The sequence below is a fragment of the Procambarus clarkii genome, chromosome 19 (genome assembly GCF_040958095.1).
Source record: "Procambarus clarkii isolate CNS0578487 chromosome 19, FALCON_Pclarkii_2.0, whole genome shotgun sequence".
NCBI classification, from domain to species: Eukaryota; Metazoa; Arthropoda; class Malacostraca; order Decapoda; family Cambaridae; genus Procambarus; species Procambarus clarkii.
Genome location: NC_091168.1, coordinates 13,768,803 through 13,787,388, shown reverse-complemented (window position 1 = coordinate 13,787,388; position 18,586 = coordinate 13,768,803). Strand labels below are relative to the sequence as shown.

General features: G+C 41.5%; 1 protein-coding gene across 3 annotated transcripts in view; it reads right to left on the bottom strand.

Moving 5' to 3' along the window:
- The window catches only part of LOC123757397 (kynurenine/alpha-aminoadipate aminotransferase, mitochondrial), a 246,314-nt gene that overhangs the window by 133,763 nt on the left and 93,965 nt on the right, over positions 1–18,586 (bottom strand). Inside the window, exons 8-9 of one of the 3 annotated variants that reach the window (XM_069326950.1) lie at positions 15,701–15,827; positions 10,974–12,725 (exon numbers count right to left, since the gene is read on the bottom strand). The exons of the other annotated variants lie outside the window; for them this stretch is intronic. Of the exons in view, the coding sequence (XP_069183051.1) occupies positions 12,616–12,725; positions 15,701–15,827 (237 nt within the window). The 3' untranslated portion in view covers positions 10,974–12,615. Of the gene's footprint in view, positions 1–10,973; positions 12,726–15,700; positions 15,828–18,586 lie in introns of those variants that run through there. 3 annotated transcript variants of the gene reach the window in all.

The following is an 18,586-nucleotide window of genomic DNA, read 5'->3' as shown; positions in this document are numbered from 1 at the left end:
GGCCAGGTGGACCAAACTGCTGAACAGCCAGAGTAGAATCAGTCAAATCAGAAGGCACCATCGACGGGAAGGGGTCGCAGGGGCCTCTGCAATACCTGGCTTGGCCCCCCAACTCCCAAGGGAGGGAAAAATCACCCTCCAGAAAGAGGGCTGGCTCCCCCATCCCGGAAGCAGTGCAACTGGCCTCAAGATGCCCTCGCAATCCACACCTAACACAGGTGCGCGGTTGATCCTCATAGAATACCCGCATGTTAAAGCCGTAGAACTTGACCTGAGAAGGAATATCACGTGTCAAGCACATGCCAAGGGTCCACACATTGGTCCTCAAGCCCGACAGGTGGCCTGAGCAGAGACAAGTTATACGGTGAATGAACACAGTACCGTACCGAGAGAAGCAGGTGTGAAGGACCTCCTCGAGAAAGTCCAAGCGAACTCCATGGATGCTGACAAACGTCGGCGCCACACACCGGTCCGACACCTCCACAGTACCAGCAGAGCCCGGGAGTTGGAGAGAACGCCCAGCAAAATCACTCACGAAGCGCTGATATGGACTAGGGGCAGAGAACTTGACCACCACACGCCTGTCAGAGATCTTCTCAAGGCCGTAAATAGTGTGCAGGTCCACTCGTAAAACATCCAAAAGCGTCACCTCCATCAACGTCCAATCAGCAGCCGCCGAGAACTCCAATCCTGCAGAATCCACCCCTCCGAATCCGCGTCACCGACGACGCCATAAAGCCAGCCGCCCTCACAGGCTAGCCGGCACACCACACACCAACAACAGCGACCTGCTTGCACCAGACGTCAGCCAACAACTGAGAGAGCGCCGACGCCGTGACCACACCCTGCAACGAGCAAGCAGCTAATCCAAAATTCCTCATTATCATTCCATATTCCATATTTTCTTCAAATTCTCACACATACACTTCTGGTACATTAACAGAGGGCAAAATTCAGAACAGAAAAGCGAGGACAAAAGTGACCTTGATCCCATGCACATCAGTCGAGAACTGAAAGGGTGAGCTGTCGGCTCGCCTGAGCGCTAACAAGTAAATGTGCTAGTTGGATGAGGTGTGGGGAGTGTGGTGGCAACTGTTACGTACTCCTAGCAGAATACGTATATAAATTTAAAATAACTTGTTTTATTTTATTATATCATTGCCTGTATATGTACACACATTGTGTTTTTGTAAATTATCGTGTGGTGTGGCAGCGTCAGTGGAGACAGGAGCGCGGTTGCTTTGCACACGTCTAGTACCTGTTAGATTCGGGAAAGCTGGACCTGTTCAGTTTGGGAGTTCCAGATGTCACTTTTATTAAGTTTATATAAGTATTTATTTACTGTAATTAAACAGGTGGCATTATACTTATATATTTTGTAAGTAACTATTATCTGTAATTTGCATTCTTGTGTGTTTTGAGAACAAGTGGTTGTTCAATTAGTTTTAAATATTAAAAAGTCCTTAGTTTCCATCCCTCATCCTGGGATGAGGCAGACGGGAGGTGAGAATTTGGGTAGCGTCAGAGCGAGAGTTCAGTAGCTGAACGGGACTCGACGGAGTAACATGTGGGAGATAAGTCTGTTTATTTCTTGTTGTGCCATATTTTATTATGTTATATTAAGTGAGATGACAATACTTTCGTTTGTTGTATAGTTAACTTGACCATCTGTGTTTTTATATTATACTGTCTTGAATATATATCTATATAATATTTAGTATCTATTCTTCAGTCCTAAAGGAAGATTTTTATTTATGTGCTCATTACTTATCAAGGGGTTATACTGGTGACCCGCTCTTGAGAACAGCAGTTTTCTCGTATCCCTAGACGTAATTAAAGCTTGGCTGCTGTAGGGTCACGAGCCGTAACGAACGATAGGTAACAAAGAGTTATGGGGGCCTGTGCCGGGAAATATTGTTCCCACTTAACCTTAATTATGCTAATCTAACCTTGCCTTCCTAGGTACCATTGTGTCAAGTGTCTGTGTGTTTCTTAAGAACTATTCCATGTGCCAAGCAAGCTTTCCTGTGTGTCAAGTAACAACGTTTCACGATTTTGAGGTAAGTCATCCTATATATTTTGTTTGTGCAGTGAGGCCAAGCGAATTTTCAGTGTGGTGACAATTTTACAGTGAAGTGTAGTGCAGTGCCATTGTTTTTAATTATTGTTGTGAATCAAGTGCCAAGTGTTAGTAACGATGGAGGAGAAAGTTGCAGCGTTGGTGGCTCACCCAGACTTTGAAGGGATTCAGAGCCTTAAAAAGACTGAGTTAATACAAATGGCAAATCAGTTGGATTTGGCCGCCAACAATAGAATGGTTAAAGCCCAAATATTGAAAGTCATTGTGACACATTTTGTTGAGAATGGAGAGTTAGAGGAAGAAATTCTAGAGGAGTTAAGAGAGGAGTCGAGTGATCAGATGACGTTAAAGCGTCTTGAGTTAGAAGCGCAAATAGCCAATGCTAAGCTTGAAGCTCAAAAAGAACAGAAAATATTAGAGGCTGAAGCTCGTCAAAGAGAGATTGAAGCTCAACAGCAACAGAAAATATTAGAGGCTGAAGCTCGTCAAAGAGAGATTGAAGCTCAACAGCAACAGCAAATATTAGAGGCTGAAGCTCAGCAAAGGGAGCTTGAGACTAGACGTTTAGAAATTGAGGCACAGTTGCAAATAGAAGCCACAAAAAAGCAACAATTAGAGATTCAACAACAGATGGCTGACATTAACTTCAGGCTTGAATCACAGCGTATGGCAGCTGGGCATGGTAATAGTAGGAATGTTTCAATAAATAGTGATAATAATCCCATCAGGACGCATAAGTATAAAGAGTTACCCAAGTTCAATGAGGAGGATCCTGAGGTTTTCTTTGCACATTTTTATAAAATTGCCATCAGTATGAACTGGCCAAGGGATCAGTGGGTAGCCATTATGCAGTCTCAATTTAAGGGGCGTAGTCAGGAGGTTTTTACATCCCTACCTGACGCTCATAGTTTTGATTATGAATTTGTAAAGAAAAGCATCTTAAATGCGTATCAGTTAAATCCAGAGGCACACAGGCAAAAGTTTAGAAACCTAAGGAGGACAAGTGATCAGACAATAGCAGATTTTACTCGTCAGAAGACGAATTTTTGCAACAGATGGTTAAAGTCACTTTCAGTCACTGACTTTGATGCTTTAAAGAATCTTCTTATAATGGAAGAAGTATTGTCATGTCTCCCAGACCAGTTGTCTACTTTTATGGCAGAACAAAAGAATGTAACAGACATTTATGAGCTGTCAAAGCTCGCGGATGAGCATGAGTTGTTGACTAAGGCCCAGTTTACGGCCACTTCACCTAAGTCTAGTCGTAGAGTAAATTATAATGCTCACCGAACTCCTTATCAGAATCCATCCCGTCCTAGTGCTCCAGTTACTCCCATGAGCTCTTCTCTTACAAAACCTAACCCTGCTACTTCCTTGTCAGGAATGTCAAATAATAATAAGGTTATTTCTAAACCTACAGTTGGTTCCACAGGTGTGTCCACTGTAAGGTCTTGTTCCCATTGTAAGAGAAAAGGCCATGGAATTCATTCATGTTTTATATTGCACCCTGAGTTACGACCAACTGGTCTCATTTATTGCAGAGGTGTGCAAAATAAACTTACTAATAAACATGTAACTGTAAACCCCAATTGGGTGAAACAGTATTCACCATATATGTCTTCAGGTGAAGTTTTGTGTATTAATGGGAAGTGGAAGCCAGTGGTTATTCTTCGTGATACAGGTGCTTCCCAAACCATAATTTCATCCAGTATTCTTTCTGATGTTGAAAAGAGAGATACTGGAAAGTTTGTTGTTCTTCAGAGTGTTGCAGGATGTAAAACTGTACCTCTAATAGACATTAATTTCAGATCCACCATTACACCAAGTTTATGCACTGTGGGTGTTAGTACACAGTTGCCCATCCCAGGTGTGGATGTTATATTGGGTAATGATGTGGCCATAAATCATGTTGTGGGTGAGATTGATCCCCGTTTGTGTAAACAGCCAGTTGCAGACCATGTTTATTCTACCTGTGCTGAAGTTAGTTCTATGAATGAACCTGTTGTAGAAGATGGTTTTGTCCATTCTACCTGTGCTGATGTCAGTACTAATATAAATCCAGTTGTCAGTTCTGATGTTGTTACTCAAGCATTTGTTCCAGTAACCAGTACCCTTTCAGTGGAGAAGTGGGATGTGGTTGTTCCAGATTCCTGTGTGGCCGATTTAGTGGTTGAGAGTAAGCCTGATACTATGACTCTGCTTTATTCCAATAAATTGGGAAAGGATGTCCATGTACCATTGTCTTGCCCGCTCACTACGAACGTTGTGCCAGGAGTTGAGAGAAACTTAAAAGCCACGACTCTGTATTCCAGCCAAGTGAATGGTTTAGGACAAGATGTCGGGTTGGCAGAAGTATTCCCGCTCACTCCAAGTTTAGAATCAGTTGTCGAGAGTAAGTCTGTTGTAGAGGCCCCGCCTCACCCTAGTCAAGGTGATAGTATAGGGGAGGAGGTCAAACTACCTGTTACTTGCCCGCTCGTTTCAGATTCCCTTCATTTAAGTGCTTTGAGTAGAACTGACCCTAAGATTTCAGAGAGAAGCAAGGAGACAGTCTGTACTGTAGATCCAGTTTTGGAGAGTGTGGGAAAGCAGCCAGAGGATCAGCTTCTGTTGAGTAGATGGAGACCCATTGAGCCTCCCTCTTCAGTTGTCTGTGAGGATGTGACCCAGCTTGGTAGTGATATTATTGATTGTGAGCAGACAGTACTCCAAGCAGCTCCAGAAGTCATGGGAGGAAATTTTGGTAAAATCATTAAGAGTGGTAAAGTAGCATTTGGATCTAAGTTGCGGAGTTGTGATTCTTATTCTATGTGGAGTAAGTATTTCTCATTGTGTACATTGAGTCAGAGTGTGTGTAGGATGTTGAAGTCTACTTTTATTCTGCAGGAGCCATTTTCTTGTGAAGTAATGGACTGTGGGACATCTTTGTCAAGCCTTGTGGTTGAGCAGAGAGAGTTTACTCAAGTAGGTTGTGCATCCAGTTCTGAGGAAGTGGTGAGTTATACTAGAGCAGTGTCTCTATATTCAGATCCAATTAATTTTAATGCACGAGTGATAAAAGTGTATGTTCCACTCAAGTGTGGTGTTGACTTTCAGAGTCCTATTGTTGGTGAAGGATTAAATCATACTGGGGAGCAGATGTTTGAGGCTCCAGGTGTGTATTTCAAGTTGGGGGATAAGGTTATCCTACCTAGTGTTAATCAATGTGAAGGGTTTCAGATTGTCCTTGGGCGTTTCTCAGGTAATCTGCTGTACATTTTCCAGATGTTAAGACCCTTAAACCTCTTGGTTGATTGGTTGTCATCAGACGTAAATCACTTGGGAAGTGATGGTGAGGGTTGTAAAGTTTTCGGCATGGTTTATTTAGTCTTTTGGAAGACTAGACGGTTGATGAAAGTGTGTGTTGTGTTCAAGTTCACCATCAGGGGGTGTGAACTTGTTTTCGGAGTTCTGATTGAGATATGGTGCCTAGGCATATGCCTGTTTTCTTTCACTGATCGTTATGACAGAGTTATGAGGCAATTGATTTCTGTGTTCCTTACGGATCATCTGAGTCAGTTCGATCAGGTAGTCTTTGCACTTATCTTGGGTTGTATTTCTTGGTTTGAAGGTCAAAGGTTTGCTAAGTCGGTGTCTTGTGTTTTGGAAGGTTCTATGAAGGGGAAAGTCTTATGCATAATTGTGAGATTTAATGCTAATTTCTCTAATTTTAGTATACATTGGGCGAGAGTATGTGTTCCACAGAGGATCAAGAGTGATGAAGAGCAGATGTCTGTGTCAGAGCATACCGAGAAGTCCCAAATCTACTCAACACCCAGTCAGCTTCAATTAAGCAGTTCAGCTCCAGAAAAAGGGAGTAATGGAAAATGGAGTCTGTCTTGGAAAACTTCACCATGTGGAAAAGGGATCACATGGAAATACGGAACTGATCTTAGAGAGATAGTAGAAACAAATGAAAAGCTAAATCGCCGTGATAACTGTGTGAAAGCAGCTACCTTTATTGACAATTCTATTCATGCTAATAATGATAATGTTGATAGGTGTGTGAAATATGATCTGAAACAAAGTGAAATAAATGAGATAGTACCCTGGAGAGATAAATTTGCATACTCCAGTGACACATATGTAGAACATAGTCATAAGACTGAAATTTCTGAGTTTCCTGTAAGACTATATTTGGAGTGTTTTCATATTTGTCCAGAAATGTGTTCTTATTACTTTTACATGTTTGGTGTAATTAATACCATAAATCTCAAGTGTCATACATTTTACTTTGAAAAAATGCCATTGATCTTCAATCTATTGCATTTTTTTTTTCTTGGAGGTGGAAGTGTTACGTACTCCTAGCAGAATACGTATATAAATTTAAAATAACTTGTTTTATTTTATTATATCATTGCCTGTATATGTACACACATTGTGTTTTTGTAAATTATCGTGTGGTGTGGCAGCGTCAGTGGAGACAGGAGCGCGGTTGCTTTGCACACGTCTAGTACCTGTTAGATTCGGGAAAGCTGGACCTGTTCAGTTTGGGAGTTCCAGATGTCACTTTTATTAAGTTTATATAAGTATTTATTTACTGTAATTAAACAGGTGGCATTATACTTATATATTTTGTAAGTAACTATTATCTGTAATTTGCATTCTTGTGTGTTTTGAGAACAAGTGGTTGTTCAATTAGTTTTAAATATTAAAAAGTCCTTAGTTTCCATCCCTCATCCTGGGATGAGGCAGACGGGAGGTGAGAATTTGGGTAGCGTCAGAGCGAGAGTTCAGTAGCTGAACGGGACTCGACGGAGTAACATGTGGGAGATAAGTCTGTTTATTTCTTGTTGTGCCATATTTTATTATGTTATATTAAGTGAGATGACAATACTTTCGTTTGTTGTATAGTTAACTTGACCATCTGTGTTTTTATATTATACTGTCTTGAATATATATCTATATAATATTTAGTATCTATTCTTCAGTCCTAAAGGAAGATTTTTATTTATGTGCTCATTACTTATCAAGGGGTTATACTGGTGACCCGCTCTTGAGAACAGCAGTTTTCTCGTATCCCTAGACGTAATTAAAGCTTGGCTGCTGTAGGGTCACGAGCCGTAACGAACGATAGGTAACAGCAACCACCAGCCAGGTCGGACGTTCCCCTGCTCTCCCTGCTGGTGTTTACATTGGGCAATTGTTGGTTGCCCTGACGGGTGGTTGTTTTTCAGTCTCGGTATGGGAGGAAGGACTCGGCTGGGCTGACATTTACATGTCAGGTGGATATTGGCGTCGTCAGCAACACTCTGTTTGCAGTTATGGGTGTGAAAGTGGAAGATCTCGTCGGTCAACAGGTTGTTTGTGACGACAGAGTAGTTGTGAAGTTCGCCGAGAGTGGCTTGTTCCAGAGGTTTCTCGACCGGTATGAAGACAAGGTGGTGGGGCTGAGCAACAGTCTTGGCTCTGTGACTGTGACGAATTTGAGTGTGGAGTACACATACGTGTCTATTAAGAATGCGCCATTTGAAATGTCTGAGGATCTTCTCCGTCGGGCTCTTGCCATGTATGGGCGTGTGGACTTTAATCATGCCTGTAGATACACGACCAGGGACGTCAAGGGACTCGGTAATGGTAACAGAATGGCTAAGATGGTTCTTCATGGGAATGTGCCTTTGTTGGAAATTTCCAACACTAATAAACTACTATTGTATTATAATAAATCATTATTATTATATACTAACTACAGTAGTCACTAAATTTACTAACAGTAGTGTCAACATAAACTAACCATAACATCTGCGTATTAATGCTAGCATTCTCACGAAATAGAGCAGCAATATTGCGTCAGATAATGTCTAGTTAGACACATTTATTACCAATGGGTTAGAGAATTGAATGTGGTTCTCTAAAATCATCAGTATTCCGTGTAATAATTACTTACGGATAATATAACTCCCAATAAACTCAAATCGAGAGTTATTAGCTAAATTGTTCTGTAGTAACATTTCCTTCAGTCACGCACGAATGTCATGGAGAGAGATAAAATCTTCTCCTTTTCTCGTTTAACACCATAAAACGAGAATACGATAATATTTAAACCCCTATAATTGCAACCCAGTCCTCATTAACGCATTTCATCCATAATCGTGTGGAAAAGAATTATTCGTGATTAATAATTTCTGTGGTGAATGCGAGAGTCAGGTTGGGGAAGGCGGCGACGCCATTGTAGGAGAGCGTGCTTGGACGACAGCGTGCGAGAGAGGAGGGTCCTGGCGTGAAGAGTGGCGAGACACGTGGTGATTGGGAGTTATCGGCAAGAATTACGCTGATACCCAACTAATAGTGAATAATTATTCCTCCACGATCATTATATTGTAAGATCATTATATTGAATAGATTATTACCAGATATGATGATTGGTAATTCATGTGTTTGCTTTGACTGTTGCTCAGTAATTTAATAATCATTAATATTCACAATTTGAGTTCACATATTTGAATCTATAGCAGTTAAGATTTATAATATCATTTACTCAGCAATGAACTGGTGGCGAACCACACTAGTTCCTAGACGTATATGAAGTTCTAGCAATACCCCCCCAATGTAGGTGTTTGAGGCTCTGACTTTAATTAATTAATCATACAGTCCATTCATTATTTCAAGTGATTATCCTTTTCAATAATTATCCATAGACACTGGTTCTCTAGTGTTATTCTAATGATCACTTTTATTAGTTTTCCCTCTTTTCTCAAAAGTGGGTGGTCCTTCGTTTATTAAATTAAATAAGTAAATAATTGAATAATTGAGTCAAGCCCCAGATATCCCACAGCCTTCTTCTCTCGCACTTGCTGGCTTTATGGTCTACTTCTCCTACCGTGGGCAGACTCGGACGTGTTTTAAATGTGGCCACGTTGGATATTTGGCTGCTGCCTGCGACACTCGGATGTATGATCGGGTTAATGTGTTTCATGAAGCGGATTTTCCTCCCTTGCCCGAGCGTGAGGATGTCTCGGTTGTTGTACTCCTTTTGAGAGGACAGCCGCAGTGATGGGTGCCGCTCCAGTAAGTGTGGGTGTCGGGGTGGTGGGGGGTGAGGACCCGCCTCCGCCGGCTGTCCGGTGACATGCGGCTGGCCGTGGGCTCTACTGGGATGCCTCCTGCTGGGGAGACAGTTTGGATGATCAGAGGCTTTTCTCCAAGCGTTCTCGGAGGGCTAGGAGTGTGTCGCCCCCTCGTGGGTGGGCTGCAGAGTGTGAAGTTGTGGATGATGATGTGATGGAGGGGCCTGTGCAACCTCCTGTGACGCCTACGGCGCCTGCTGCCAGTGTCTCCCCTCCTTGGGAGGTTGCCCCTAGTGATCGTGACCTCGTGGTGGTCCTCACGAAAAATGTGCGCTGGGAGGCCTCTGATCCTGTGCCCGGTGGTAGGAGCCCTGGCAGGTGTGCGTTCTCTGTGGTTTTCGCTGGAGTGAAGAACCGTGTGACTATCAGTACGGATCTCTGTGGCTACCCTTGTCCGTTCCCAGGTGCTCGAACCCCTCGTGCTGCACCCCTCCCTGTGGTAACGGTCTTTGGGGTCCCGCTCGATGCGTCGTAGGCTTTGGAACTTACTGTGATAGCCGGGTGTATCCGGCGCCGTGGTGCCTTTATATACTATTTGGGTACCGAGGGTGAAGTGTTTTGTTTATGGGGTGCCGGAGCTGATGCCTCAGCCTTGTGCGTCGCCTGGTAGACCGGTGTCTGATGATGTCAGGCTCGTTTGGGAGGCATACTGCTTGCGGTTTCCGAAGAGGGAGTTTCCCGATAAATATGCGTAGTTTTGTGCTTGCGTTATATGCTCCCGGAACGTTTATAACTTATTGTATTGTCTGCTATGTGGTTGTTTTGTTTGCATAGTTTAGGCCTTTGTGTAAATTGTTTTTGTGTTTGTTCATACTGCATTGTGTTTTCCGTGTATGTTAGACTGTTATCTTCTGTGTTGTGTTTCTAATGGTGTTCTGTGTGTCTGTGTGTGTGTGGTGTTTTTTTTTGGCCGGGTCCTGCGTGTTCAGGTATTTTTTACCTGTGTGTCTGGGTTGTAGTTGCCGTTTGTTTCCCGGTTCTTGTGTGTTCCGGTCGAACGGTCGCATGTTTCTGTATTGTGTGTGCCGGGTGTTCCGTGGGTTGTGTGTGTGTATTGAAATTTTTTATTATTATGTACCTTTGCTTCTGCATGTTTATTTTGCGCCATTGTGTGGTTTTTAATGTATATAACTTGGCGCGCCCCGTCTAGGTTGTGCAGTTTCTTATTGTGTTTTCAAATGAATTTTGCTTGTTTCATGGGTTCTCATATACGTTTTGCGCTATGAAAATTGTTCACTGTGTTTTTACTTGTGTTCACAGGTGTTCAGCTTTTGGTGTGACATTTGTATTGTACTTTTGTGTTGCTTGCATGTCAATTGGTGTTATGTTGTTGGGTGGTGTGTGCTGGTGTACGGTTTTTGTTTTGGTGCTTCGGTGCCTTAATGTTGAATTGCTTTCCTTGTCATGTCTTTGTTTTATAAAAAAAAAAAAGTTGGAAGGGTGTTGCTTGTTTGTTTTCTTTTTGGGGAGTTATTTTGCTTTGTTCAGACGTAGGTTGCAATTTTCACCAGTTTGTGGTTTGTATTGTTTCTCCTGTCTTTCCAGGTGTCCTTCCCTGTCGATGGCAAGTATGACATACGCTAAATGTAGGGTGCTCATAAACTATTGCTCCCTGTGCCTCTCTGAGGGAATCAAGTTCAGGCTCGTGGTTTCTGGTAGGCATAAGGAACTCCCGTGACTGATGACCCCAAACTAATATTGAACATGTCAGTTTGGATAGCTTCAGGTTGCCTCTGGGGTTCACCACAGAAAAAGGCAAAAGGAGCTCAACAGAAAACTACCATCCGATTAGCTTGACATCACACATTTTTTTTATTAACACATTAGGTACATCTGTATTTGTGCAGCTACCCAAGAATAAATGAAGGGGAGTACAGTGTGTCAAAAAGCTAGCTATCTGGTGCTAAAATATCCCCATCACACAGGATGGTTAGTTATTTAGTCATACAGAGGCATGCGATAAGTAGTCTGCACTGGCAAACTCTGGCTGGATTATGAGGATATCATGAACACAAGAGTGAATAAGGTAGCAGTGATACTGAGTTTCCATCTCGCAGGATGGTTAGTCATACAGAGGTATGTGATAAGTTGACATCACAATTTGCAAAATCATGGAGAGAAGCCTAAGGAGTCATTCACCATCATTCAGTGAACAATCTTGTAAAATCGACACAACATGGGTTTGTTAAAAATAGATCCTGCATTACAAATTTGCCCACATTTTTGGAAACGGTAACAAGCTACTCAGACAAAGGACTTCTGGTTTATGCAGTACACATGGAAAAATACTAGAATGAATAAAACAATGGCTAAAACAAAAAAACAGAGTCGTACTAAATGAGAATGAATCTGAGTAGAGAAGTGTGGTAAGTGAGGTACCACAGGGGTCCATTTTGGGGCCAACCCTTTTTGACATACATCATTGACATAGATGAGAATATTATAATCCACATTATCAAATTTGCAGATGACACAAAGATTTATGGTAAAGTGCGAAATGAAAATCATATTGAAGCCTTACAATGAGATCTGCATGGACTCTACAAATGGTCATAAGACTAGCAAATGCATTTTATTATAAAAAAATGTAAGACCTTGCATGTGGGTCATAGCAACCCACGCCACAACCACCAAGCTAATAACATTACCCTGCAGCAGATTGATGAAGAAAAGAACCTTGGAACTGTCAAACACCTGAATATATACAGTTGTTTGTAAATTAGTTTTTCAAATATTTTGACCAAAGTTGATATAATTGATCTAAAGTTTTGATTTCAGTGAGATGACAACTTTTATGGATTGGGATTATTAATTAAGCCTTTTTAAGGATATCATGGGTAGGCTTGGAGTTCAATTGATTATAGAGAAAGCTATGGCAGGAGACGAAATTAGAGTTTTTTTATTAAAATAAGGTTGATATTTTAGAGTAGTTAATTCCTTCAATTTTAGGTGATAGGATTATAGAGTTTGTTGAGGATAGATTTAGAAACCGAGGGTAGATGCCTATGCAAGCCGTTCTTGAATTTGCCACTCCATATATAAAGTGACAGTTTTCCCTAATCAGAAATGTCATAGCTCAAATAATCCACCTAACCTATCAAGGCTAATGTATAGTATACATTAATATTATAGTGCTTTAATATTTACTAATACATGAGATTTTTAAAAATGAATTTGGGAGATTGTGTACAAAATGCAACGTTTTAAGTGAGAGGATGGGATAGCTTTTGAGATAATTATTTCCAAGATTTTGGATGCTGGGATCTTATCTGTAAGAGTTGTGTCAACAAATGAGAAGATACTATTGAATTTGGTAGAAATGCCAATAGCTGTATGATCATGTATTTCCCGTCACTAGGAAGGAATATTGTGTTTTATTCCAGTTCTTCTTAGATCCAAATTCACTATATGCAAATTAATCCATAGGTATTACGTAACTATATCCTTAAAAGTTTTAAAATGATGTAACCACATATTATTGAAACTTACCTTCAACCACAAGAAAATACCACCCTTTGGAACAGTCCATTCACACAGACCTGAAACAATTTTATATATTAGTCATATTTACATAATTTGCTTTTTTATCTTTACAACTTCTTCCACTCTACCAATTACCGTTGGAGTGCCACAGGGCAGCATCTTAGGACCTCTTCTATTTCTTATATATATCAATGATCTGCCTAATGTCTCTAATATTCTTAAACCTATATTGTTTGCTGATGATACTATCCTTATCTATTCAGACCTCAACACACATACACTAAATAATGTTGTGATTAATGAATTAAAAAAAGTCCACTTATGGATGTCAACTAACAAACTAACACTTAACATAGAAAAGACTTACTACATCTTATTTGGAAGCAAATCATCGATTGCAATTCAGCTACAGATAGACAACATTAACATAAGAAATAAAAATGACGGCAAGTTTCTTGGCCTATTCCTAGACAAGAGACTCAACTTCAGCACCCACATTCAACACATAAATAAGAAAGTCTCTAAAACCGTTTTTATGCTCTCTAAAATAAGATATTATGTTCCTAACTCTGCTCTCCTCTCACTATATTATGCACTATTCTACCCCTATCTTAATTATGGTATCTGTGCATGGGGGTCTACCACTGCAAACCACCTTAAGCCTTTCATCACCCATCAAAAATCTGCTATCAGAATAATAACAAACTCTGCTTTCAGACAACACTCAGCTCCCTTGTTTAAATCCCTAAACTTGCTAAATATTAACTCCCTCCACACATTCTCTTGTGTCAACTACATTTACAAAACCCTGTTCTTTTCTTAAACCCAAACCATGCTCTGAAACTCTCCCTGGACAGATGTAATAGGACCCATTATCACCACACCAGAAATAAGTATCTCTTTGATATCCCCAGGGTCAAACTTAATCTGTGTAAACAATATGCAAATTAAGGGACCTAGACTATGGAACTCACTCCCTAGTGAATTGAAAAGTTGTCAAACTTTTGCCTCATTTAAAAGCAAAACCAAAAAGTACCTAATTTCATCTTCGTAGTTTCCTACACTGAGCTTTAAATTTGCTCTGTATCTAATGTTACCCAATCTCCCAACCTTTATGTACTTAACCCAAACAACTTTATCATTGTGTTCATTGCTGTCTTCTTTTATGTGCTAGCCATATGCTGTATTGTGCCTACTAATTTTTGTTAAACTACCATGCAAGCTGTCATTGAAATCAATCTGAGCTACCTATGTGCTTAATATACCTACAATTTTCTCTCATCTTTTTTTTCTTGCTTTGGTAACTGTTATCATTTTTTATAAATTTTGCAAGTATTTACCTACTTAAAATTTACTTAGATTAAGGACCTGCCCGAAATGCTGCGCGTACTAGTGGCTCTACAAGATTGTAATTACTATACTATGTATCCTCACAATCCCAATGTACCTTCTTGTATATAAATAAATAAATAAATAAATATTGCATATTTCAGTAATATCTGAGTAATCAAACTTCCAGTTAGGGAGACAAGTCAAGCTTCAATAATCTATATTTATTTATTTATTTATTTATTTATTTATTTATTTATTTATTTATTTATTTATTTATTTATTTATTAATTTACTGTATATACAAGAAGGTACATTGGGTTTGTGTGAGTACATAACATTGGTGTTCTTACATTCTTGTAAACCCACTAACATGCATAGCTTTTCAGTCAGGTCCTTAATCTAACAGATAAGGTGAGATGAATAGGAACATTATAGCAAAATTTTAGTTCAACATAATAACTACAATATAAATTGACGGAGATGATTATACTGGTGAAGATGCATCTATTAGGTGCTAATAATGGGGAAGTGGTTAGTACAAGATACAGTGTAAGTTTGAAGCACAAGATAGGAAACTATGACGATGGATAAAATTAGGTACTTTTTGGTTTACTTTTAAATAAGGCATAGGTTGGATAATTTTTGTATTCATTAGGAAGTGAGTGAATATGATGGGTTACGGAGTGTTATGCTAAGAGCTATAGCCTCGGACACAAATATAATGAATTAAAATAAAATAAAATTACATTGTTGTATAATAAAATGAATTGCACTTGTATTTAAAAAGTGTCCCAAAAATGTATACACATTTTAACAGCTGATAGCTCAATTGATGTTTCTTTCTTTTGGATTGAATTTTCAGCACGATGGGGCACCCCCTCCCCACACTACCATCGTGATGATAGTGTGAGGGGGGGGGGTGATCTTACATAGATCTTATCCTATCATGATTCTTCTTCTTGAGATGATTTCGGAGCTTTTTTATTAGTGTCCCCGCGGCCCGGTACTCAACCAGGCCTCCAGCCCCAGGAAGCAGCCCGTGACAGCTGACTAACACCCAGGTACCTATTTTACTGCTAGGTAACAGGGGCATAAGGTGAAAGAAACTCTGCCCATTGTTTCTATGCTATGTTTCTATCCTACCTTGATAAGATCTTGCCAAATAGGTGGATTGACAAAGTGGTTTCGTAGAATAGCCTCCTCAGTCACCACACCTCAAATTCTAATTTTTTTTAAGGGGATACTTAAAATATAGAGTTTACACCACAAAACTGTCAACAGTCGCCGAATTGAGAGTATCCATTGAACAAGAATGCACTCAATTACCAAACAAAATGTTTCTTGATGTTTGTGATTCCATTGCTTCGCGTTATCAACAGTGCCTGTATCAGAACAGACATCAGTTTGAAAACATGCGTTGACAAAACAAATAAACAATGTCTGTAGATTCTATTGCATTTAAATAAAAGCATTAAAAAAACACCCCTAGCTTTATAATTATTAAAAGTGTGTATAAATTTTTATGGGGCACTTTGCCTTTATATATATTGTATATATACAGCACATTATGTATAATATAACATAGGGACAGGGAAGCTGGTGGTTCGTCAAAGCTCCCATCATTATTCCAGAAGAATAATGATGATGATAATAATACGATGGCAACATATGTTAAATCAATACCGAATTATGGGCATACCTGAAAGGTGCATTTCTGCTGCTTTTATAATGTCATTTCTTTTGTCACAGTAGAATGTGCGGAGATCTGCTATGTGCTTCTTAAAGCCATCTTCTCCCCACTCTTTCAGCAGCTCACTCATCACTACCTACATATTTTATTATTTAATCATTGGTAAGAAAATTTCAAGTTTAAAATTAAATACAGATGTAATTGAAAAAAAAGTGTTGAATGTAATGAAATGCCATTTTCTAGGGGAGCCCCGGAGGCTCCCTATCCAGACTGATATGTGCAATATTAGATTGGGTCATCATTTACGGGAGTTCTTGTGCCTACCAGGAACTACAAACCAGAACCTGGGGCACCCTCAGAGAGGCACAGGGAGCAATGGCCATATGAGCACTCTACATTTAGAGTATCTGTGCTAACGATTACTGGCTTCGACTCTGTTCCAGCATCCAGACTGGGCCACTGTCGGCAACATAAGAGGCATTTACGAAGGGATCAAACAAGCAACACGCCCTACACAAAACAGGACGGCTCCTCTGAAGTCAGCCACTGGAGAGATCATTAAAGACCGTGATCAATAGATGAATCGCTGGGTGGAACATTACTCCAAACTCTACACCAGAGAGAACTTGGTCAGCGTAGAGGCTTTGGATGCAATCGAGTGCCTGCCCATTATGGAAGAACTTGATCTTGAACCGACTGTGGAAGAAGCTGAGAAAGCAGTGGATTCACTTCCTCAGGGAAGGCCCCAGGAGACGACGGGATTCCGCCTGAAGTTCTCAAGTGCGCTTCTCAAAAGTTCTCAAAAATACAGGTGACAGAAGAGATGTCAAGAACTATCGCGGCATCTCCCTCCTCAGCTTCGTCGGCAAATTCTTCGCCAAGGTCGTCTTGGTCAGGCTTCAGATTCTTGCTGGAAGAGTGTACCCTGAGTCACAGTGTGCTTTCCGAACATAGAGGTCGACCACAGACATGGTGTTCTTCCTGAGACAGCTTCAAGAAAAGTGCAGGGAGCAGAGAAAAGCATTGTACATCACCTTCACTGACCTTACAAAGGCCTTCGACCTCATGAGCAGGGACGGACTCTTCGAGATCTTGGCCAAAATTGGCTGTCACCCACTCTACTCAGCATGAGACAATCGTTCCACAAGGACTGAAGGGAACAGTCGTGTACGGCGGCTCAACTTCTGAACCATTCAACATCAACAGTGGTGTTAGACAGGGGTGCGTTCTTGCTCCAGCCCTGTTCGGCATCTTCTTTGCGATCCTTGTCAAGCATGCCTTTGGAACAACCACAGAGGGTACCTATCTCCGTACAGGATCTGATGGAAAGCTCTATAATCTATCCAGACTCTGAGCAAAGACAAAAGTACAGATGCGAATCCTCAGGGAGATCCTCATCGCGGACGACACAGCGATCACCACACACACAGCAGAAGGTCTGCTGCAGTTACTCAACCGCTTTGCCGCAGCCTGTTCCGCATTCGGCTTGACAATCAGCCTGAAGAAGACACAGGTGATGGGACAAGATGTCAATGAGCTACCCTGTATAAATATAGCAGACTATGTGCTGGAGGCAGTTCACGAGTTTGTGTACCTGGGCTCCACAATCTCAAACACCCTTTCCCTGGACACTGAGCTCAACAGGCGTATCGGGAAGGCTGCAACAACACTGGCCAGGCTCGCAAAGCACGTTTGGGAAAATGCCAAACTAACAGTACACACCAAGGCACAAGTTTACATGGCATGTGTGGTGAGTACACTTCTCTACTGCTCGGAATCCTGGACCCTGCACTCTCGCCAGGAAAGACGGCTCAATGTCTTTCACATGCGGAACCTGAGACACATACTTGGCATCACGTGGAAAGACCACGTCACCAACAACACAGTACTCGAGAGAACAGGAGTCCCTTCTATGTTCACTCTCCTAAAGCAGAGACGCATGCGATGGCTGGGACATATCACACGCATAGAAGATGGCTGCATACCGAAGGACCTCTTGTATGGAGAACTGGCATCAGGAAAGAGACCCACCGGAAGACCTCAGCTGCGTTTCATAGAGGCCTGGAAACGCGACCACAAGCAGATGAACATCGATATCAACTTTTGGGAGGCAGCAGCTGCGGACAGATCTGCCTGGTGATGCAAAGTGCAGAAGGGACTCCAGCAATTCGAGGATGAACATAAGAGGCAGGTGGAGGATAATAGACTTCAGAGGAGGCCTCGACCACAGTCAGACGCACCCGCTTCGGCGTTTATCTGCGCTCGCTGCAGTCGGGACTGTCATTCTCGGGTTGGCCTTCACAGCCACAGCAGGCGCTGCATCCAACTAGACTACAACAACTAGACACCCAGGGCACAACTCCATAACCCCACGGAACTGACGGGTGCCTAATACTACATTTAGAGTATGTCATGTCTGCCATTGACCGGGGAATACCCCTAGAAAGGTAGGCGAAGCAGTACAAACCCCCATATGGTGAAAAATGAAACCTACGTCCAAACAGAGCCAAAGAACTCCCTACAAAAGAAAACAAACAAGCAAATTGTCATCCACCTAGCACACATGCTCGTTAGCGCCCCCCCTTCCCCCCGAAAGGGGGGAAGGGGAGGCCGTTGCAAGCCGGAGGCTCACCACTCCAGATTGTAGAATGATGAAAAACTGAAGACCGGAAGGTGTTAGGGAGCCTCTGGGGCTCGCCCAGAAAATGGCGTTTCATTACTTTCAATGCTGGTTTTCTGAGGGAAGCCCCTTTGGCTCCCTGAAGCTAACTGCCCACATATAAGTAAAAACAGGGACTCACCTGGGAGGCAGCAGCACCGCAGGTCTCAAGACAAAGAAGCGACAACAGGCCACGACAGATGCCCCAAAGCAACACAAGAATGCAGAGGTTCCCA